This window comes from Stegastes partitus, unplaced genomic scaffold, assembly GCF_000690725.1.
Source record: "Stegastes partitus isolate 25-593 unplaced genomic scaffold, Stegastes_partitus-1.0.2 Scaffold710, whole genome shotgun sequence".
NCBI classification, from domain to species: Eukaryota; Metazoa; Chordata; class Actinopteri; family Pomacentridae; genus Stegastes; species Stegastes partitus.
In genome coordinates this window covers 122,593-145,846 of record NW_007578441.1, presented here as the reverse complement: position 1 = coordinate 145,846, position 23,254 = coordinate 122,593, and the positions used below count along the sequence as shown (strand labels likewise).

Genomic DNA, 23,254 nt, shown 5'->3' with positions numbered 1-23,254 from the left:
CAATAAAATATAAATCCTGTTGTTATTTTTCTATACTGACGAGGTATACCAGTGGATATTGAGCATGTATGTCTAATACTTAAGTAAAATAAGTGTCATAGTTGTCACAGTTGAGTAGTTCCGTGCAAATTAGCCAAACTAGCTAACGGTAGCTAAGTCTGAGGAAAATTCAAACCAGACAGCACCTACCACCAGCCGTCGTCGGTGTCGATTTGACAGCAGTGATTTCCTCCGGTTTGTAAGCTTGCCCAGCTTTGTGGTTGCGTCAAGTAACAAAAAAATGAAAACGGAAAAATCCCCAGGTCTGCAGCTCCCTGTGTCCCGTGAATGCAGCCGATCATTTAATTTAAAGCTCACGTGTAGCATCAAAACACTGCTTGTTCTGGTACCCACAGCGTTGACAGTGAAAATTTCGAGGTTGTCTTGAACGCCACAGTGGATTTTAAAATGTCTTGATATTTATTGGATTAGTCGTTATATATGAGCAATGTTGGTGGTTCGATCTTATGTCAAATACTAATCCAGCATATGCGTTCAGTGCTAGATCAAAATCATTGAGCTTCTTTTTGTGAGAACAATAAAAGTCGCTCAGGCCGTTCAATAGCCATGAAACATAAAACCAATTCTTTCGTTGTGCAGCGGGGCATTGTGGGTAGTGAGGAATAGTGTCACGTTTTGAATCCAGCATGGCAGCGAAACAGAAAAGGTATGTTGCTAGTTTCTTTATATTTAGCTGTATAATATGAGATTAAACTGTTGTTTGACGTTGTTTTTAAAAGTTATAGAGTTGTCAAGCTTCGTCGTGAAATTTGCGGGGTTCGTAAGACAATTATAAAAGTGGTGTGATTGTATATTAACTATGGTGTTAGCATGGAGCCGAATGCTAACTTAAACGCCAACTACATATTAAGTTTGTTTTCTGTCCGTCATAAACCTACTGTTTACAATTGTTAAATGAGATATTTGCAGCTAAGCAGGGAGCTAAACAGTTACACGTTTGAGGTAATGCTGTGTATTGTAGAACATGTTGACCACACACATGTTGGCTAACTTATTTCAACTGTTGAACTGTTGCCTTTTTTTGTAGGAAACTAGAAGAACTCAGTGTCGATGAGTTCCTTCTCTCAGGGTTTGACTCTGCAGATGAAGGTGAATCTGAAGAAGAGACTCCCAAACAGAAGGGGCCCAAGAACAAGAAAAAGTTGGACTCTGCAGCTTCTCAAATGTGAGTCCTTTGTTACTGGATAACAACACACTTTGCTGTTGTGGTGATGATGATGATGATGATGATATTGACACCAAACCTCTCAAGGACAGAATTGTAACTCTTGTGTATGTTTTTATTTATAGAGAGGATAAGAAGAAAGGCAAGGCCTCTGAGCACAAGGAGCAGCTGTCCAGATTAAAGAGCAAAGATCCAGAGTTCTACAAGTTTCTGCAAGCCAACGACCAAACGCTGCTAAATTTCGACGACACCGACAGCTCTGAGGATGAGGATGAGAAAAGATACCACAAATTACCATCTACACTGGAGGTAAGACGGCTGCCGGTGTGTGTGTTCATAATTAGTCCTGTTGGAACATGAAGATGTAAATGCTCAAATGGTTTGCATATAGGAGCCCAGCTCTGGTGACGATGATGATGACGACGATGATGAAGACGGTCAGAAAAGTTCGAAGAAATCCAAGCAGGCAGTGGAGGCTATCAAAGTCACGGAAAAAATGATTGAAGACTGGAAAACTGCTTTGAAGAAAGAGCCCACTCCTCGTCTCTTCAGAGAAGTCACTCAGGCCTTTAAGGCTGCTGTCGCCACGACGAAGGGGGAAGGCGGTGGTCAGTGTCGATACAAAGTAGCTGACAGTTCAGGTAGGTCCTGGTCTCACTTAGACAGACCGTCCTCTCTCACAGACACGGCACTGTGCACAATGGTCCGGCTGCACCTTATTATCATTCTGCTATAGTGGGGAAAAGCTTGGTTTGTTTCTATTTCTTTGAACAAGTGACAGTTGTGTTTAGTGGAGCCAAGCAAAGGATGCAGTGCTGGTGACGGGGGAATTGTTTTGGTGGAATATTTGCATGTAACATCATGCTTTGGCAAAACATGAACTCTTGAGTGTGGTGGGTTAGTAGCTTGGTGGTTGTTGTTGCTTCATTAGTGAAGCTGTTTTTGAAAACGGTAACATGCACATAGCCAGAGGCGTGTAGAGAGTCGAGTGAAATGGTAAGCTTGTACCTGCAGTCTACATCTCATGAGCCAGACTTGTTAGGTGTTTACATGTGTTCAGTCGTTACCATTCTGATGGAAGAATTAAGTTGCCATTGCTTTTGCTGTATATGAATGTTTAAAATCTAAACTGAATTAAATGAGAGCACATCGTGGTTTTATTTAGTGTCATATTGGCACTGTGCTGTTTTTTTTGGCATTTTACTTAAAGGTGTTGTAATTTTTCAGCTGCAATGTTCAGGGCATAGCTTATATCTTAGCCACAACGTGTTGTTGACTTTTAATGGCTTGTTCCAGTAAAAAAAAAAAACAACAACACAGGTGTTAGTAGTAACAGTAACAATGGCTCTGTTCTATTGAAGTATCCCAGGAGGCTATTACAGTGTGACAGTAGAATAATATTTGCCATTGGTAATTTTATCATTTACACATGTTTTTTTGTCACATATTTGTGTCTTTTGGGAAAAGGATATTGTCTGAAAATGTTCAATTCTAGTATGATTGTAGTACCTAATTTGTTTGGTGACAAAGGTGTTATGTGTATGTTTAGAGAGCTGATGGTAATTTATTCACCTAGCTCTCTGCTTGCATTGTATTTGGGTACATCTGCCTTTTAAGATATCCCTGCAGGTTTCTCTACAAAACTTTTTCTTTATACATTTTATTCACAAAGAGACATAGTTGCTGTGTGTTACTTTGTGTAAATGCAAGCAACCATACAGACAATTTGGCTAAATAAAATGGTACAGAGAAATGATAGCTAAGATGTGAGACAACATCATCATAAATCTGGCCAGATACTTGATTGTAGTTTCCAGTACGTCATCCTAATGCTCTAATGGTAAATTGATTTATCAGTTAGTTAGCCAAATACTACTTTATCAAAACAAACAAAAACATCCTACATAGAACAGTTTTTGGTGCCCCCCAGAGCTTTTAGGCAGCACCAAATAAAAACAAATAATACACTCAATGCCTTTGCTAGGCATTAACTGATCTCACTATTTAATGTAGTCACTCCCAAAGAACCATTCTGATCCAGGATAAACCCAGACAGGCTAAATGTTCTCTGATTCCAGCTTTTAAATTGTGAGGATTTGCCATGTGCTTTTATTTTTCACTGTGAATTGATTATTTGGAGGTTTTTGACTGTGGTTTGGACAAATCGAACAATTCAAGGACATCACTTTGACTTTAGAGAAACTATCAGAGGCATTCAGTATTTCCTGACTTTTCGACTGGATTGATTGAAGAAAAAAAAGGCTATTATACGTGATAATCCTTGATATAAACTGAAAAAACAGTAAGGTTTTGGCCAGTTTCATGTTACTAATAATTACTAATACTAATACTGATACTAATAATTATTACAATATAAATGTAATACCATTAATTAACTAAAAGTTCAGCATGTTTGTTAAATCTCAAATATACACAAAAAAAATGTTTTGGTGAGTAACACTGACTGTGAAGATGTTTTACAAAAAAAAAACAACAGGGAATCTTTCAACTAAAAGGAACATTTATTTTATTTTTTTTTTTAATCCAAAAAAGGTTTTGTTATTGTTTTAAACTATCACTTCTCTGTGTGCCTCATAATAATGACAAATAAAAGAATATAAGTTACAAAAGTGACTTACAAACTCACAAATATAGAATCTGATATATGTTACAGAAAAGATCGAATCTTTCCAGTAAATATTTTGGGGGGTTTTGGTTTTTTGTATGAAAACTTTGTAATATGATATTATACACAATATCATGTAAGATGTATTGCAGCAAGTTGCACTCTTTGTGAATATACCTAAATCTTTTGTTTTCTGTCCTTTGTGCAGTGTTCAACGCTTTGGTCCTGTTCTGTATCAGAGATATTCATGTGACCATGCAGAGGATGCTCAACCTGAAGCCGGATAAAGACCAGAAAAAGTATGAAATCAACATTTTATCGGCAGGTCTCATCTCTTGCTCATAGTTTCAGTGTAGCTGTCTTCAATCTGTTCACTCCCTGCTTGTTACTTCCTCTGCTTTGATCTCAGATTGGTGTTCCCTTCATCGAGTCCAAAATGGCAGAGGAATCAGCTTGACATAAAGATGTATCTCAGTGGAGTTGTTCAGGTTGGTTTTCTGTCTCTGTACTTTGTGTTTCCTTACGAAGCAGATATCATGAGACACAGTAATTATAATACAGATGTTTTCTCTTTGAGAGAGCTGCCCTAACGTTTTCTTCCTCTTCCATCTTTTCATCCTGAATACAATCCTCTCCACCTGTAGCTGTTATCCTGTCTAACAGAAGCTACAGTCATCACCGCCGTCCTGCAGCACACCAACCAGCTTGTACCTTATTACCTTTGTCTACCCAAACAGTGTCGTCACCTGGTAAAGGTAAGATCTGAATCCAAAATAACATCATGGAATAAAGAGGCCGTGTTAGTGCGAGTCTTTTTTTAATAACGCTCTTCATATTTTTGTGTCTAGCAACTTCTGAAGCAGTGGAGCACAGGGGAAGAGACAAGTCGGGTTCTCGCCTTCTTGGCCCTCAACAAAATCTGCAGACACAAGCAGGAAACGTATCTTAACCCTATTCTCAAGGTGAGCTGCTTGAATGAAAGAGTAGAACCTGGATGTAAAATTGAATAGAAGAGGGTATTTGCTTGGTTAAGTCAAATCACAATCGCACAAGGAGCTGGAGTGTAACAGCTTTTTTGTATTGGTCATTCAAATCCACATCCAGCCTATATAGACAACACCAAGTTGCTTTTCTCTACAGCATTGTGCTCCTCTTTTACGACTGATTTTCTTTCTGTTTGCAGCAAATGTACATTTCCTACGTGCAGAACTGCAAGTTCACATCTCCCAACGTGCTGCCCATGATCAACTTCATGCAGAGAACTCTCTCAGAGATGTACGCGCTGGACACACAGGCCACTTATCAGCACTCCTTCATGTACATCCGACAGCTCGCCATCCACCTCAGAAATGCCATGACAATGAAGAAAAAGGTTGGTGTTTGACTAAGTGTATTTGCTTACAGACATGACCTTCTTATGTGCTTTTAAAGAGGCATACAAATAAATGGATGGGGAGACAGCTGTTGGAATACTGTGTGCTTATTTTGCTTTTTAATTTCAAGGACTGTTCTCTTAATTATGTAAAATATAAGTGGATGTTTGCTTTATGGGTGTACATGCAGAGGCGGCTGGGATATATGACTGGATAAATAGAAGACAATAATTTTATACACTTAATGCTTGTTATTTGAATAACAAAAGGAGTATTTTTTTGCATAGCTAAAATTGACCTTAACATCTATAGTGGCTGTGCCACTAAAGTTAAAATACAGCACAAAGCTGATACCTGAGTTTTCAGTACACCAGCCTGATGCTTGTTTGATTATATATAATTTGTGTTGTGCTTGATTGCTGATAGGAAACATACCAGTCGGTGTATAACTGGCAGTACATCCACTGTCTGTACCTGTGGTGTCGAGTCCTCAGCACCCTGCACCCGAGTGATGTACTCCAACCTCTGATCTATCCGCTCTGCCAAGTTATAATTGGCACTATCAAGTGAGTGTGCAATTTTTATTACGTAACTTTCAGCACATGTTGGACCACATGCAGGAAAAATGTACAAAAATTTCAGATTCTTGGTTCATCCTTCTACCACCTCAGGCACATAATCCATTACAAAGTATTTACCATGACGTCTGGTACCGGGCTGTCTGGTAATGCAGTTTTTGATTGAAAGTTCTACATTTACAGTAATTAATATTAATAAGTTGAGGGTTATTGTGATAAAGATGCAAGTTCATTTGAAAGGCAAAGTATACCTATCGATTTAATGTTATGACATCAGTTCCTCCTGTACCTCCTTCTACAAAATCAAAGTTTTAAAAGCTTAAATCGGTCAGGTTTAGTGACATTAGAAGATCTTGTTGGCAGTGAAAGTGCTTTTTAAAACAGATGTTTTTGGTCTGAACTGTCAAATGGACTGAGAAGAATTGAGAATAATGGGTCTCATGTTTTAACAACACAATTTAAATGACATAAGGAGTGGTGGCAAAAGGTGACAAATAAGATGTTGCACACTCAGGACTGCAGCAGTGCTAAGAGTTGGTCGATTGGAGTAGATGATGATAAAAGTAAGCAGATATATCGATGCTGAGTAAGAGTATGACATATTAAAAATGCATTATAGAGAACAGAAAGCTGGAAAAAGAGCTTTTAAGTAATATAGAACTTTATCTACAAAGTTATTTGTCTGGTATACAAAAAAAATAATAGGACTGAACCTGCAGTGCATGTCTTTATCGCTATACTGTTGTAACTACATTACCACTCATTTTTATATGATTGCTAAAATTTGCATAGCTGCTGGCTGTATTTAAAACACATGTTGGGCATTGCTGTATGTAGTTACCTGAATCTTTGGATTCTGAATTAATGGTTGTGGTGTTATGAACAAAAAATCTGAATCATTCAGTTGTTTATGATTTGTTACCTTCCAAACCAGCTTCAGAGAAAGTTGAGGTTGCTAGTTGGCATTTGTTTTAGAATGTGCTTTCTAACATTGTGTGTATTTGTGTGAAACGAACCACGACGCGGTGCATGTTACCAACAGCAGGTGGAGACATTGACCACTGTTTTGTCTTTCAGATTGGTGCCCACAGCAAGATACTACCCTCTGAGGATGCACTGTTGCAGAGCCCTCACCCTGCTGTCTAGCAGCACCAAAACATTTGTCCCTGTTCTGCCCTTCCTCGTGGAGGTAAGACTTGGTGTCATCTCGAGTTACCACCATGTCGCGCTGACGGAATCAGTGCAGCTAGAAGAGAGTTAAGTTTCCAGCAGCTGCAATCTGAAATCTTTCACACCAATGCACACAGCTGGAAGCCCTCAAATAGTTTAAAAATTTCTGCAAACAACAGTCAGTTGGTTGACTTCGCCACAAATGGAAACGGCGCAAAGGTAGATGTGATGAAATGTTCCGTCGGTGGTTTGCTGTGGAAAAACATCAGTGGCACATGAGATGCATTTTGGTCTCAACGGCCACAACTGTAGGAGCTCAGGAGGAAACATATCGAAGGGTGTGCGAGAGACACCTTTTTGTTATCAGACCAATCACAGGTCACCAACTGACAACATTTACTCTGGGTCAGGTGTTAATCACGTGTTTGTGCAGTCTGTGTGTTTGTGTGTCTTTTATGTGTGAACGTGTGCAAGTGTTTATGCATGCTGTGCGGCTTTGTTGTGGTTTGCTGGAGGAGAGCATTGTGCTGGCGACAGCGACTGGTTCGGCCGGCTGGGAGTGGCCAGTGCATGCATGTGTTTATATATATATATATATGTGTGTGTGTGTGTGTGTGTGTGTTTGCGTGTGCTTGCAGCAGTTTGACCAAAGCGATAAAGGCACGGTTGTGGTTTACACTCTGGTCCTAACACGCTGTGCAGACCACATCCTCTCTGCCTATGGCCCACTCCCCACCTCTTTTTTAAAAAATTTTTTTTATTTTTCCCCACTGTGAGCCCCCTCCCCCGAACCCCCAACAGCAAGCTGTGTTTATTTGTGACGCACAATACTTCCTGTGTTTTTTCTCCTTTACTGTTCCTCTTGTTAAAGGCAGGCTGAGGTACGCTGCTACTGTTTTAATTAGAGCGGCAGAAACAGCCCCTTCCTCCTGTGTGTCTGTGCCTGTGTGTGTTCTCGTATCTCCGAGGGGGGTGTATGATTTGGAGCTTCCTGCTTCAGTAGCTGTGCATGTTGTGTGTGTGTGTGTGTGTGCGAGCGAGCGAGCGAGCGAGCGTGTGTGTGCGCACCAGGGTTGGCCCATGCCTTCCCACTTCCCCCTGGCTCCCCCACAGACCGCCACCACATCCTATGTTTGTACAGACAGCACCGGCCAGGAGCGTTGCTGAGCTTCGCACACAGAGAACATTAACGACCACACACACACACACACACACACACACACACACACACACACACACACACACACACACACGCACAAACGCACAGAGATACGGAGAGTCAGAAATAGCTTGATACACAAATACAAGGCAGAAATTCACTTGCGCACTGTGGGCAGATGTGAAAGCTAAAGCTTGTAGACAAATAGCCCACACGTTGGCTAGAATGTACTTTCACAGACTAAGATAGAAATGTGTCATCTCAGTAGCACTGCAGTATTTAAAATGAGCTGTGTCTAATGGTAATTGTCAAAACACTGTCAACGTTTGGCAGATGAAATGTGTTCTGTGGCTGTGAAGTCTTTGAAGAATTAGGAAGATGGATATAGAATAATTCAATGTATACAAAATACAACATAAGACACTCGCATATAGGCAACAGATTTGATGCAAAAGTTTGTTAATTAGATAGCTTGTTACCTACTGATGGGTTTTGGCATTTGTAGACCATCAGCTTGACCTTTTTTTTTGTAGATTCCACCAGTATGGGGTGTGTTTTGATGTGATAATTGGGCAACAGGTAGATGGTAATGACTTTCATCCAAAAAACTAGCTCTTCTTAACCCTCTGAAACCCAAACACTGCAAGCAGGTTTGCAAGGCATGTTATTTGTAAAATAAATAAATAAATAAATCACCATAATCCCACTATGTATCAGGGCCAGAAGCTGTAAAATCAGAAAGATAGTCCTTGAAGTAATGACCTGTGACCGACTTTTCCACAGGGAAGGTTAACCAGATCGACACTTAAAGTCAGTATATTTCATCTAAATCACATAATTTAAATATTTGCCAAAAAATTAACCATTTACTTAAATCAGATTTTGTAAAAATAAATCAATCAGTCTTAAATTCAGTGTTTTTCAGCACAAATGTGAAGCCATGACTAACTCAGCTGTCACTAACAGTCATGTAACAACAATTTAGAGACTTTTAACTTCACTTTTAGGCTGAACTGCAGGCTGTGTTTACGTAGAGCAGATAGGAGACAAGCATGGGAATTAATTAAAAATCTAAGTTGTGAAATATCTATAGTATGTAGAGTCCCCTTTTTTTTCTGTAGTTGTAACACTTGCACATGATGTTTTAAATTTTTGTAGAATGAATAATCAAAGAAATTCAACTTTTTTTTTTTTCTTTTTTAATTGATATATGGCATTCTAGCTTCATTATATTGAACATGAGGCGTTTTTGAGTTCCCTCTACTTTTAGCGAAGGTTGTGCTGCTTCCATAGAAGTGCACGAGTTCATATAGCAGTTAAAATATTAGCCCACATTGAGAAAAAAAGTGACGGGAGCAAAAATCCCTCAGGCATCGCTTTGGGGTTCAGAGGGTTAAATGCAAACCAAAAAAATAAAAAAATTTAATAAGATATAAAATATTGTTGATATATTATTAATAAATAACCATTTTAACTTGCTTTGAGTTCTGCTCCATCTACCGTTCTGGTGTTTTGAATAATATTGCACTGTTGCACCAATAGGATCAGAGTTCAGCGTTGCCATTTTATGCCTCTCTTTTACAGATCTTCCAGCAGGTGGACTTCAACAAGAAACCTGGACGGATGAGCAAGAAACCCATCAACTTTGCGGTCATCCTGAAGCTCAACAAGGTCAACCTTATGGAGAAAGCTTACAAGGTACGTTTCACCGTGAACATTGGTGTAGGTGTAGATGATTTCCTTTCGAGCTGGGAAAAGAGCACATGGTGTGTACTGCTGTTTGTGTCTTTATTGCACTGAGAAGGAGCAGCTGATCAGATGAGTGGTTCAAGTCTTAGTTATTTTCATGGCGCCCTGTGACACTGTGCGTTAGCTGGCGTGTGTGCATAAGGGGATTGAGGGCAGCGCTGAAAGCCCCTTGTCGGGACTCTAAAACTGGCCCTGAGTCGCCACGCTCAGTGCTGCAGCCAAGAGGATTGTAGCACGGCTCTCTGGGATTATCCCCCGCACTCCGCTCGCTAGGACTGTTTTCACTGCTGTCACCTGGGCAGCTGCCATGATCCCCTGCCTCGTAAAGTCTCTGCAGGCCCAACCGACTGATCTGCCTGAAACCTGAACACTTATTAGTTCACAGAGGCTAGAAAAGTTTGCATTTGTACTGACGAAGAGAGGCAGCTGAATTCCTAGCACTGTACATGGCACGTTCACTTCTTCTGGCCAATGGGTTTTTGTTTTTTTTTAATTACATTTATATTAAGGGTTAAATTGCACCGTTCTAATACTGCCAATTACTGTTATATACTGCCAAGTTGTGGTACTTGTACTATGTGTTTTGGCTGTATAAATACATCCTTAGTTGGCACCACAGTGTTCTTTTAATGTTTGTTGATAGATATTATACCGTGGAGGGAATTAAAGAAAAGTGAGGTTTTGGGTGTAGAATGTTTACCAGGCCTGAGTTTGACTTTGTCGTCTATGAATCACCTGTTTAGCGAGACTAACCTTAGTCTAGTAATCACACTGAATTTCCCTTTTTGTTTCTCTTCATTCATTTAGTTTGACATCATTTAACACAAGTGTTTGGGACCAAGAGTTATTTTATTTTGTTTTTGACCATAAGTAGCAAGTAATGTGTCCGTCCCAGAAATGCCATTATCGGTGTATGCAGACTTTGCTGTGGCTGTTAATTGTACATTTTTTCCCCAAATCTGACGCATGGACCGAAATCATACATGAATTAAAATAGCTGATAATATATTAATCCCTAGCAGAGATTCAGATGTCTGTAGCAGGCTCTCCTAAGCTGTTACCAAGCTAGATGTTGCTGCAGTTGTTGTCCTTGATGTGCACTGGTCTCTTAATTCAGCAAAAAGGAAAACGATAACCTGGCTTTTAGACATCAGTGTAATGTGTGAACGTTGTTTGTAAATCTTGCTGTTCTGCCGCATTTTAGGACGGATTGATCGACCAGCTGTATGACCTGATACTCGAATACTTCCACACTCAGGCCAACTCCATCGGCTTCCCTGAACTCGCTCTGCCCACCATTATTCAGGTAATGCAACCATTAAGCTGATCTGGGAATGGACTCAAGTGTTTTAGACCTGTAGAAATTAAATTACTTGAGCTTCATCGTATCGCTAAAATTTTACAGGATAAACGCAATTGTTGGAATTAAATTGACTGACTGGTGCAGAGGTAAAATAAAGAATCAGTGACACTCAATCCCAGAGTTTAAATCCTGAACAGATGATTCAGGATTTGCTAGACTCAGATTATGTTCGCATGAGTACATTTTTGTTTTAAAACACCATTTGAATGTAAAAGCGATCTTCATCTAGATGGGCGCTTTATGTCTGAAATACATTCTGTCCATACCAACACACCTGATTATGCATGTCACACAACCATTTACATAAACAGAACATAGAAAATACTCTTGAAGGAAAACACTGATGGCAATAAGTAAGACCAGAAATTTCTTTGCTTGGACTGACGACAAGAGGGAACAGACTGAGAGTCGTGGTTGTGTAATAGGGATGTGGTCAATCACGGAAGGACAGTTAGACTAATACAATCCAATCAGGAAGAGAATGTGGGTGTTTGCGTCATCATTTCCAAAAGTCACAGTTTCTGTCTGTCCAGACTAAAATGCAATTTCCACCTTAAATGTGGTCAGCAGTGTTTCCAGAAGTCTCTGTTTAAGGGTCCTCAGTCGCCTGGTTAGAGTGGATTCTAGGCATAAACATAGCAAAATTACATCTAAAATGAAAACGTTCTAGTGTGGATGTCGCTAAATCCGCTTCCCTCAGGGGAAACGACCACAAACCCCCTCCTGCTCTGCCTGAATGCATCACATGGGCGGACAGGATCATCCTTTTTGCTGTTTCCTTCTTTTCTCATGCCCCCACCCCTCCATGTTCCTGCAGCTGAAAGCATTCCTGAAGGAATGCAAAGTGGCCAATTACTCCAAGCCGGTGCGCCAGCTGTTGGAGAAGGTACAGGAGAACAGCAGCTACATCACAGGACGGAGACAGAAGGCCGCCTTCGGAGTGGCTGATGCCGCCGCTGTGGTGAGTGTCTGTGTGTGTGTGTGTGTGTGTGTGTGTGTGTGTGTGTGTGTGTGTGTGTGTGTGTGTGTGAAAGACAGAGGCTGCCTTGTAGGCTGCATTTTCAGAATTTTACCCTTACTGTACGTGTGTCTTTCTTTTTCTTTGGCTCTTCTGTTTCCTAATGTTAAGTTAGAAAATTAGTTGTAACAGCAGGGAGGTGCTCTTCCATCAAAACACAAAATTGTACGTCAGACGCAAAATACATCGGAAAGTTTGAAAATTTTCCCAGTGGGGCAGGCTTTTTTAAAATTAGTTAGTAGCTTTTATGCCCATATACAGATATTCAGTAGGTCATCTTAGCTGCAAAGTGTAGCCCTGTGATAGACTGGCGAGCTGTCCAGGGTGTCCACTGCCTTCGCCCTAAGTCAGCTGGGATAGACTCCTCGTGAGGATTAAGTGGTGTATAGATAATGGATGGATGGATGGACAGATAATGGATGGATGGATCTTAGCTGCAGTGACACAGCTGGTGACATCTGTAATAGCAGTCACATCTAAAAAGTATTAAGTAGGGGTGCGCGATAAGACGATCTTAGATTGTAAACGATTAAAACATGTAGACGATCTGCCAAAGTGAGGAGATCATATGGATCATGTAGGTCACATTCTATAAATTGCAATTCTATGCTGATGCGGCGACGCACCAGATGTATTACGTCGTCAACCTGACCAACCAATCATAGCGAATTATGGGCAGTGACACAATTTCTTACCTGCCTCCTTGTTTGTGTGTAGCGGTAGTTGCATGGAGAGCCATGGCTGAAAGCCAAACGGGGGAGTTGATCTCCAAATATCTGCCGCTGCTCCCCCCCAACTGCCGCTGCGGTAGCCAAATGCTGCCTGTGCGTCCCGCCCACTTCCAGCCCGTCGGAGCCTGCGTGCGCGTCAAATGCCTGCTCAAAGCAATTGACTTGCAGTACGAGCTGCTCAGCCAAAAATACTTCTCCAACACTGCCATTCCACGTCTGTACTCTGAACGCCGAGAAAAGATTGAATGCAAAGTTCAGAACATCCAGTTTTTCGCAACAACGAGTGATCTGTGGTCCAGCCGCACTTAGTCTCAAAAATACATGTAAGATCGCGATAAAATCGAAATCGTGATTTTATAATAAAATTATGTTTTTTCCACATCGCCCACCCCGAGTGCTAAGCACTCTGGAAGTTATTATCTAGCACTTTTAAAACATTTGTTGCTGAAACGTTGATCAAAAGAGAAAACTCTGTACCAGCGATGCAGAGAAGGCAACAAAGAAAAAGTCTTTGCTGGCTAATGCTACAGGATGTGCTGAGATATAACACATATATTTACGCTGTTTAGAGGTGATGATGAGGACAGCAGTCAAGAGGCAGAAACCTCATAGAGGAGTGAGTTGTGGTGCTTATGAGCTCTGTGCTGTGAAACCGCTATACAAACTCACTAAAGGTTTCTGTTAGTGTTGTACTTGCTACAGATTTGAACACTGTTAAAGGCAGCCGACTGTCAGACTCGGTGCACAAATATTTCAAAACGTTTACGTTTTTCAGAGTGTTCTCACTAATTCTCATTAACGTTGACTGTAAGTGGGTGAAACACAAAATTTTCTTCTCGACTACCCATTGATTCTTTTTCGCATCACAGTCTATTTGGCGTATGATACTTAAGAGCCAGCCCAGCAATATAAACGATCCGTTAAATTCTCTGCAGTCAGATGGATGTGGATTTGATCAGGTTGGACGTTAGGGTATTTAGTGCTGGATTACTAGTGGTGACATGAAAGGCAATGTTGTAAATATTTCTGATGATAGAAGCAGGCTATTAAGTGAAATTACTCATCAGGTGATTTCATTAATTCAACTTAAAATTTCTGCTTTCTGGACACAAACATCGGGAGGAAAACCATTGAAAATTAGTTTCATTTTATGTTTTGGTCTATCACAAGGAATCCAAATTCACATTGTATTTTATTTGAATTAAGGATTTGTTGATCAGCGCACGTTTTAAAAAAATTTTGGTGTATCAAATTGGGCCCAGGCTGCAAGGTGGCACAGTTGGTAGCACTGTTGCCCCGCAGCTAGAAGGTCGCGGGTTCACACCGGGATCTTTCTACGTGGAGTTTACATGTTCTCCCCGTGCAGCGTGGGTTCTCTCCGGGTTCTCCGGCTTCCTCCCACACAGTCCAATAACATGTTGAGGTTAATTGGTGATTCTAAATTGTCTGTAGGTGTGAATGTGAGTGTGCTTGGTTGTCTGTCTCTAAGTGTAGCCCTGTGATAGACTGGTGACCTGTCCAGGGTGTCCCCTGCCTTCACCCTGAGTCAGCTGGGATCCAGCCCCCTTGTGACCCTAATGAGGATTAAGCGGTGTATAGATGATGGATGGATGGAAATTGGGCCCGCTTGACCACAAACTCCCAGGCTGCTTTTTGTTGCCTGTTTGCTTCTGTATACAGATGAGCCTGAGATAATGGAAAACATGTCAACATGTAAAAAATAACACCAAATAGGTTTGAAATTTTGAGGTTATTGGTAAAAACTTCACACCATCACATGACCGGCAGTCCAGGTTATGTCAACAGTAAGGTAACCACCAACATACAGATACGGCTCAATCACTTATGGATGAACAGAAATAAGATGTTGTTATTGAACGATGCAGAGGCACGTATTTGAAGTGACTCATAAAACCTGTATGGATTTAACCGTTTTGTGATTATGGAAGTCAATTTTGTATTGTTGGCTCAAGATTTAATATCTAGCAGGCCATAATGCAGTACAATTCCAGCATTAGTTAGAATAAATTACAGCCCTGCTGAGTAATAATTATTGGTTCGCGTAACCATGTTTCATGATTTACCATTGTCACGTTTGACATTATCAGTTTTATTGCTGTTTCTTTCCATTGAAAGCAATAGTTTTATTACACAGAGACTAATCATGTCATTTTAATTTGCTGCAAGGCGCCTTATTAGTTGACTTTAATGCGACCTGGATTCTACCTATTTTGCACATTTATAGGGCTTCGGGCAACCTGGTATATTATCGGTAGGTGCCTCTCTGAAGAGGCCGCATGCTGTTCAGAAGGAGCGCCAATACAATTATACACGTCAGAAGCCAACATTAGGTTGAAATATTACCACGGCTTTCATGCCTAGATTCGTGCCACTCATTTGCTCACTTCAGTGTTATTTTATCATTTTATTATGACTTTAAACGATTTGATTTGGAGTTTTTAGTCTTTGAGTAAAGCCGACACTTAATATAGAACGTATTGATTCGCTGCTTTTTCTGTAGAGATGAGACCTCAAAACTGATGTAACATGAATGATTTAAGTGTTCAGCAGTAGCAGACAAAAAGTCAGATTGGAAATGAATTAGGTTTGGAAGTCTGTGTAACATTTCCTTTAGCTAATACATAGATCAGACCTAATAAGGAGTAGTTAGTTGTCATCTTTTGGTTAGATGGTGCAAGTTTTGATGGCTATGTTCAGTGTTTACAATAATTAGTGCTTAACAATCAGCTGACTCCATCCACTTGACTTGAATGGTCGGTACGAGTTTATAAATGTTTTTGGTGGACTAAAGCGGTTAATTCTACAGCCGCATGTCACATGTTTCATAAGTCCTTCTATTAAAACAGTAATGTGTTTCTCTGTGCTGTTTGTCTGCAAGAATGTGCAAAAACTACCAAGTTGATGAAAGTTGGTGGAAAGTCAAAGACAGAGCCATTTTAATTCTGGTGTAGATCTAGATCACTTTATTTAAAATTGCAAGTCAGGACCTTGGCCTTGGTGGAGGGCTGCACTCTGCAAGTGAACGTGAAGTTGTTGTTGCTATTATTTAGATTAGTCTTTGGTCATCACTATTTCAGAGGTGGCGTCTTGCCTGAACCTTCTAGAGAAGCCCCACAGAGCAGAGAGTTTCAGTTGCAGGGCAAAGATAGCTTTCTACTGAATGACAAATACTAAGACCTAAAACTTTCCTTTTGGGCTCTGGTCCAGTAAAGGTCGGTGCTGCAGGCCATCGGACTGCAGAGCGTGAACCGCTACAGGCAGGAACTGTTAATGGAGGATACTTCCCTGTATAAACTCTAAGCCCGGCTAAGACTGACCCTGTGGTTATTCGAAGCTCTTATGTGCTTTTGAACCAGAGGCGCCGCTACCCTAATGAGCAGCCATTAGTGTGTGACAGAGAGATTCTCTTGTCTGTGTTGATTTGCTCTTGTAGTGCTACCTGTCCACACACACGTTTTTATGTGGTTTTGCTTCCGCTGAGTCTTGATGCGTACCGCTGATGAATATTTAAGAGCATTTAAGGATGAAATTAAAGAGGACGGTCTTTGTGTAATTTAGCTGATGAGGTAGTGTGTGTGTGTCTGTGTGTGTGTGTGTGTGTGTGTGTGTGTACATGGAAGTCTGTGTGTTCAGTGAGTGCAGCAGACAGACAGCGTGGCTCCGTGCCAGCGCCTGTCGCCACAGCTCTCTGCTCAGCGGAGGCTGTCACCATGGCATCGACTCCCTGGCATCGTGGCAGCAGCGGAGGTGTCACCGCAGGCGAAGGAGAAGGGACGGCCCTGCTGCTGCCGCTGTGGAAAGGCCACGGCCCCCCTCCGGCCACCAGCCCCCCACTGACATGTCACCCAAACCGAGAGCTAGCCTAATTAATGATGCCCTGCGTCCATCCAGGTCGCACTCCGGCGTTGCTTGTCTCTCTTTCATTCGTACATAGAAATATTTAGTTTTGTTTGTCTGAGACTAATCTGGAAGCAGCTTTTTCTTTTTCTTTTTCTTATTCTGTCTCTTCCTTTGCGCATACATGTCACCCATCTTAATAGCTGCACAGCAAATTGTGGTAAATGTGTTAAGCTAACGGGCGCAGGAGGCCACGGTCTGTTCGCTCTATTGGATTTGTTGGTCAGATAATGTGATTGGGCCTAATCAATATCATCCACAAAGACCTTTAGGGCCTGGAGAAGATCTCCCCTTTCAGACTTCTTCAGCCTGTTTGTTTTCTGCATCCTCTGACTCCCTTCACTGTCTCGACTGTCTGTCTGTCTCTGGTCAGTTGATGTGAAGCTGCAGTTGAAAGCCACATAAAATAAGATGATTTTCAAGCCTGAGTGAAGCTGTAGAAAGACTTGTCTTATCAGATTCTGAAAAAACCCCAAAACAGGCACAGACCTGCTTTTTGTTCCTCACCTGTCCTGTCCACACCTGTATATACATTCAGCATCAAATATTGGGGTCACTTTCTTTCAGGCGGCCTGGGAGAAGCAGATCCAGGAGGAGGGGACTCCCCTCAGCAGGTACTACAGCCAGTGGAAGAAGCTGAGGGAGAAGGAGATCCAGCTGGAGATCTCTGGCAAAGAAAGGGTAATTATCCAAACAAAAAATAAAAAACTTTCAACGTTTGTCTCATCCCACTCAATCATCATGAATCGCTTCTGCTGTTTTCCTTTATGAATGTCAGTGTTACCCACAAGAATTGCTCTTTTACATAAATCATGAAACAGTCATGCTGTATAGTGGAACATTTTACTGGCAGAACAATTACTTTATGAGGATCACCAAGGCCATCAAAGCAAGCTTGTGCACTAACCCTGCCAATTTTGTGTTTTGTTAAGATGGAGGATCTGGACCTCCCTGAGATCAAACGCAAGAAGATTCAAGAGAAGAAGGCAGAGGACAAGAAGGAGTTCAAGGATCTGTTCCAGTCTGACAGCGACTCAGACGGAGATGATGCAGGAATCAAAATCAAAGGCAAGCTACTTCTCACATACAATTTTCCCTCAGACTTTGAAACTGACCTGCAAAGAAGGCAATTTGTGGACCAGTGCTGCAGCACGGTGTGATAATCTCCCCGTCTTGGCCTCTAGGGGGCTGTATTTTGTTGCAACAGTGCAAAAGCAAAGTTAAGAGGTGATGACAGTTCAGTCTGATTTCTCTGCTGTTATCTGTTTGTGTGACACTCACTATCTTTAAAGATTCGGCTACATGAAGCAGATCACCTGCAGCGTGGTTACCGCGGGGCCTGAGATATTAAAACACGCGCAGACGCTGTTTCTGTGGAAATGAAAATTAAATCCCAAATCAAATCTCTGCTTATCAGATAGTTTGGTTCGCTCTCCGCCAAGAGCAAGCCGTCGGCTTGTTCATCCTTTAACCCCCGCAAGCTTCGTCGTCTCGGGGTCATCCGCAGGTCACAGGCAGCTGCAACCTCGCTTTTACAGCTTTACACTCGGACACGCTCCAAGCAGAAAAAAGCCCTCCGCAAGGTCGCAGAGAAAAGGAGTAGGCGGCAGGGGGATTTTTTTTTTAATGCATCTGGACTTCATTGTAGGGAGAGTCCCCACAAACGGATGGGCAGCTGCCGGCAAGCGCCCCCCACCCTCCTCCTCCTCCTCCTCTTTCGTTCGGCTTTCCTCCACCCTTTCCACCCCTCGTGCACACACACACGAACCGAAACCCCCCAACAGGAAGTACAGGCTTGGATCCCAGCGGGGGTTCCTAATTCAAACCAGCCCACTGGAACAGCCAGAGGTGGCCGCTCCCACTCCTCTCTCCCTTTTTTTTCCCTCTCTCTCTCTCTCCCTCTCCCTCTTTCATTCTACCTCTCTCGCTCTTTCTTTTCTGGCTCTGTAGACTTCAACCAGCTGCCCCCGCATGTCCTCGCAACACGTGCGCGCACACACATGCACATCTCCATGATAGCACACAAATGCGCAGCCACCACCTCGTCGTCCAGTCTTGCAGAGCCAAACGCTTTTGGGCAGCTCACCAAAGCTCTTTGTGGTCTCACACACTCCCGGAAAGAGGGGGAGTTTTGAGAGGAGGGGGCCGATGATTTAGATTGATGCGTGTGTGTGCGTGTGCTGTCAGTGTGTGGTGGCAATAAGTCATCCAGGTCATTTAGGGGCAACCTCGAAGGTACTGCCGAAATCTGCTCGCACCATGTGAGCGGCGACGAGTGGGAGAGGGCCAGAGCACGTATTTCATCTTAAATCCAGGAGGGAAGGGAAGAACCTGATGTTTGAATAGATGTTGTTTATCTGTGTGTGTGTGTGTGTGTGTGTGTGTGTGTGTGTATGTGTGTGTGTACAGACGCTTACTGTATAACTGTGTGTGTTTGCAATGTAGCACACAGAGGAAGTAGCTCTGTTTTGCTTCTCTCTCCTCCACGCCCCCAGCCTCTCATCACACCTCAACTTCAAAGCCCGTGGACCCCAGTTGTCCCTTTGGCTAGACAACACACACACACACACACACACACACACACACACACACACACACTACTTTGACGATAGCGCACCACAATTTCAGACAAACTCCTAACTTCTCTCCGGCACACACACACACACACACTGACTCTGCCATCATCATCGTAGCTGTGGAACCTGCCTGCTATCTCCATTTGCTATATTTAGGCCGTGAGCATAAGATGTCTGAAATTGCCGGTAGTAAACTGTCATGGGTGTTTGTGCAGCAGCAGCGGCGCCTGTAATCGACTCTCAGTTCCATCTCAGGAGGAAATAGACACTTCCAGCTGCCTCTGATACCTGGCCCACATATCCGCGTCTCCAAAGTCCTCAGACGTCAGCGATGCACCAGTGCAAACTTAGGAATGACTGAAGAAAGTAACGCTTGACAAAATTCAGCGGCGCGGTGTAATGTTTTTCTCTGTCTCCTCTCAGGTAAGAAGAGCAGCCGTGCGTCAGATGGTGATGAGGATGATTTGGAAGATCTGTCTGACCTAAGCGATGACGAGGGGATGGAGGGAGGAGAGTCAGGTTGGTACAGCATCGGTGTCCGAACCGAAACGTAGCAGTTTCTCACAATTTGGTAGTTTTTAGACATTTTAAAGTTTTTATTTATTTAGTGTACAGAAACGACTCTAGTAGCTATTTGGGCAATAAAAGTGAGTCAATACCAGTGCAGTATTACTTGTCATGAGTAAAATTACAAACAACATATTAATACGGGGACCACAGTAGGGATTTAATACAACTGTTAGTACATCTTTCTTTACTGAGACCCAGATATGGTATTTTTTCAATCCTCCATGTGGCCATCTTTATTTTCAATGACAGTCGATCCTCCTCAGTATGGATGATACCAGTGTGGCACAAATTTCAGAACAGATGTTCTGCCATTCTTCAGAAACCTTTTTTTTAAGCGGCTCTTTGCTGGAGGGGTTGTGTTGCTCTGCCTTTCCCTTTAAATTGCCTGGAAGGTGTTCTGTTGGATTCAAGTCAGTCAACATACTTGGCCGGGTCATAGTTTTTATTTTACTCTTCTTAAGCAACTCGCCTGATTTTGGCAGTGTGCTTTGGATCGTTATCATGCAGGAATATTCTTAGACGGAGATTCATCTTGTGAGCCTGTATTTTGGCAAATCCACAGATATTAATGGTGCCATCCATTTGTGTCAACTCTACAACCCTTTCTGCACACATGCATGTAAGCACACCATCACAGCCGTAGTTCACTGTCAGGACTGTGCATTCATTGTTGTTGTCCTGGCCGGGTTTAGGCCAAACATACTGGGTCCCATCTGAGCTGGAAAAATGCACCCAACAGTCATCAGGCTTCGTTTCTTGTTCTTTAGCAAAGTTTCATCTTTTAGTTTTATGCCAAAGAGCAAACAGGGGTTTTCTTCCTGGGCACCATCCATAGACGCTGATATCATTCAATGTATTTCACACTGTCTGAACTGTCACAGGAACTCCAGTTCTCATTTATAACCCTGTGCCAAGTCGGAAGCAGCTGCCCATCTGTTTTTTGGGGGCAGATTATGAAAGTAGCACACTGTGGCATCATTTTAGGAGATCGACAGATTGACGCAGCAGCTCTGATTAGTGGTACTATGGTTTATTCTGAACCTCCTGATTAATGGTGCAACTGTGTTTCAGCTTTTTGACTTTCATTTTTACTTGGTCACAGATGTTCCTGTAGCCTATTCCATCTTTGTGAAGTCTCACAGTCAGATTTTTCAGTTTATCTGGGAATTAGTTTCCATGTGGAGCCATGATGCAGATAGACACAGATCACAGGACTAAAACTGATAAAGTTCAGAGGGGATTTTAGATCAGTGTTTATGCAGTTAGGTTAGTTTGAAATTGTGAGTACACCAAGTTTGATTTTAATGATCACAGGTTTTCTAACTTGTTTGTCAGTGATCACAGGTGTATGTTGAGTTTCTACTTGGCGGCCCGTGCTTACAGTATCGTCTCTCTTAAGTATTTGTTTCTGAGTGTTCATTGGCACAGATACTCTGCTTGTCAACTTAAGTTGTTATATATGTTATATATTATAATACATTTATCATACCGTTTTGAATCACATGACATTTAGTTGATGTTGCACTGGGGTGTACTCACTCATGTTATCTCTGCATGTACAGACTTAGTATGTTGGATGGTAATAAAGGTAAAACATGTGTAGAGCTGCTAGATGAGATCATTAATCATTAGTTTATCAATTGACAGAAAATTCATTTGCGTGTTTTAATAAATGATGAATTGTTTTTGTAATATTTCAAACATGAGGCAGATTGTAGCTTCTCCAATCAGAGAAATTTCTTTTTTTTTTTGGTTTTTATCTTCTCAATTAAACTAAATATGTTTGAGTTTGGGGCTTTTGATCGGGAAAAGCAGGCAATTTAAAGATGTCACATTTTAATCTGGGAAACTGTGAGACACATTTCTTGTTCTTTTTAAAAATATATATATATTTTATGGATTACACTGAAAAAATTACAGGCAGATGAATCAGTAATTGAAATTATTTGTTGCAGCCCTAAACATTTGCATCAAAAGTAAGCAGTGGTAAAGTAAGAGTAAACTGTGCTCTAAAATGATTAGTATTCTTTTAATTATTTAATTCAGGAATGAACACATTCTGTGCAGTTTAAGAGAACAGGAACATCTACCGTTCTGTTAAATCAATTTAAGGGATGTCAAATAAAAAACCAACAGAAAAAAGACATCTGTTTAACTAACTGAACCTGAAATATATCAATTTGGGGGCAGCCTAAAAGCCAAAGCGATGACCTAATGATATTTATTAAAGGGAATAAATTTGGTAAACCCCCTTTCTTGTGATGAATGGTTTCTGAACTTGTCATGTAGTTTTGAGAAGATTTAAATTCAACAAGGTATTTACCACAAATTTAACTCTTTCTTTGGCCGCCCATGAGTTGAGGCTGATGTTTGAACAAATAATAAATGGCAACGTAGTAAAGCACAACTGTAATATTATAAAGTATGTCTTCATAGTTACAGTTCAGTTCATAAAATCTCATTATGTATCCGCATACATTATCAAATATGTTATACCCCCTGATATCTGCCAGGTCTGGGATGTTTTCATGTGGCTGAAGTTACCATGATTCCTGTCTGTATTCCAGATGACGATGACGACGGCGATGATGACGATGAGGAGGAGGAAGGAGATGAAAAGGCCTCCAAGACTCCTCAGCCGCTGTCCTCCTCTGCTCTGATAAAGCTGGCAGAGGGAGACGAGGATGTGGTTGAAGACCTGGAGCTGTCTGATGATGACTAAGATTCATGGATGTTTACTGCTCTCCACCGTAACCATCTATACTTACAGTATTTTTGGACTCCATGCTATTTTCTTTGCTTTTGAATTTTGTATTGCTTCACATGTACAGTACAAATAAGTTCATGATGTAATTTTATTAAGCACCAAAAAGTGTAAAAATACAAAAAAAGCGCAGTTCAAGAATCCAAGTTGTCCGTTCTTGATCATTTCTTTTTAAGATGCTAATTAGCTGAAGCGTATATGTGCATGCTAATGGACAATTACACCTGAAACAAGTCATTTGTGTCCTCTGTGCTTGTGCACACCTGTAGGCACCCTCAGGCTTTGTAAGAACGGGCTATTTGGAGGGAGTTATGAGCCTGGCTGAGCTGGGCCGAGCCAGGCTGGGCCGGCCAAGAGGAGGGGGGCACAGAGAGGCGGGTGTTGAGCCCCGAGGCAGCAGTGCTGTGCCAGGCTGGCAAGGTGGCGTCTGATGC

General features: G+C 41.7%; 1 protein-coding gene across 1 annotated transcript; it reads left to right on the top strand.

The window, feature by feature from the left end:
- Positions 1-630: 630 nt before the first annotated feature.
- Positions 631-22,961, top strand: noc2l (NOC2-like nucleolar associated transcriptional repressor). The gene is made up of 18 exons (XM_008291026.1): positions 631-706; positions 1,088-1,225; positions 1,351-1,534; positions 1,617-1,866; positions 4,060-4,150; positions 4,261-4,339; positions 4,496-4,606; positions 4,700-4,813; positions 5,035-5,223; positions 5,651-5,790; positions 6,880-6,991; positions 9,716-9,829; positions 11,085-11,186; positions 12,061-12,204; positions 17,478-17,591; positions 17,843-17,978; positions 19,910-20,005; positions 22,624-22,961. Exons 1-18 carry the CDS (start codon positions 687-689, stop codon positions 22,776-22,778), a joined length of 2,289 nt encoding a protein of 762 aa, XP_008289248.1. The 5' UTR covers positions 631-686; the 3' UTR covers positions 22,779-22,961.
- The last annotated feature ends 293 nt before the right edge of the window (positions 22,962-23,254 follow it).

What these genes read in the sequence shown, in the direction of transcription:
- noc2l (XM_008291026.1), top strand. Translation starts at nt 687, where the DNA reads ATGGCAGCGAAACAGAAAAG. An exon ending in ATCTTAACCCTATTCTCAAG is followed by an intron (nt 4,814 to 5,034) that starts GTGAGCTGCTTG and finishes TTCTGTTTGCAG; the next exon opens with CAAATGTACATTTCCTACGT. An exon ending in TTCTGCCCTTCCTCGTGGAG is followed by an intron (nt 6,992 to 9,715) that starts GTAAGACTTGGT and finishes TCTCTTTTACAG; the next exon opens with ATCTTCCAGCAGGTGGACTT.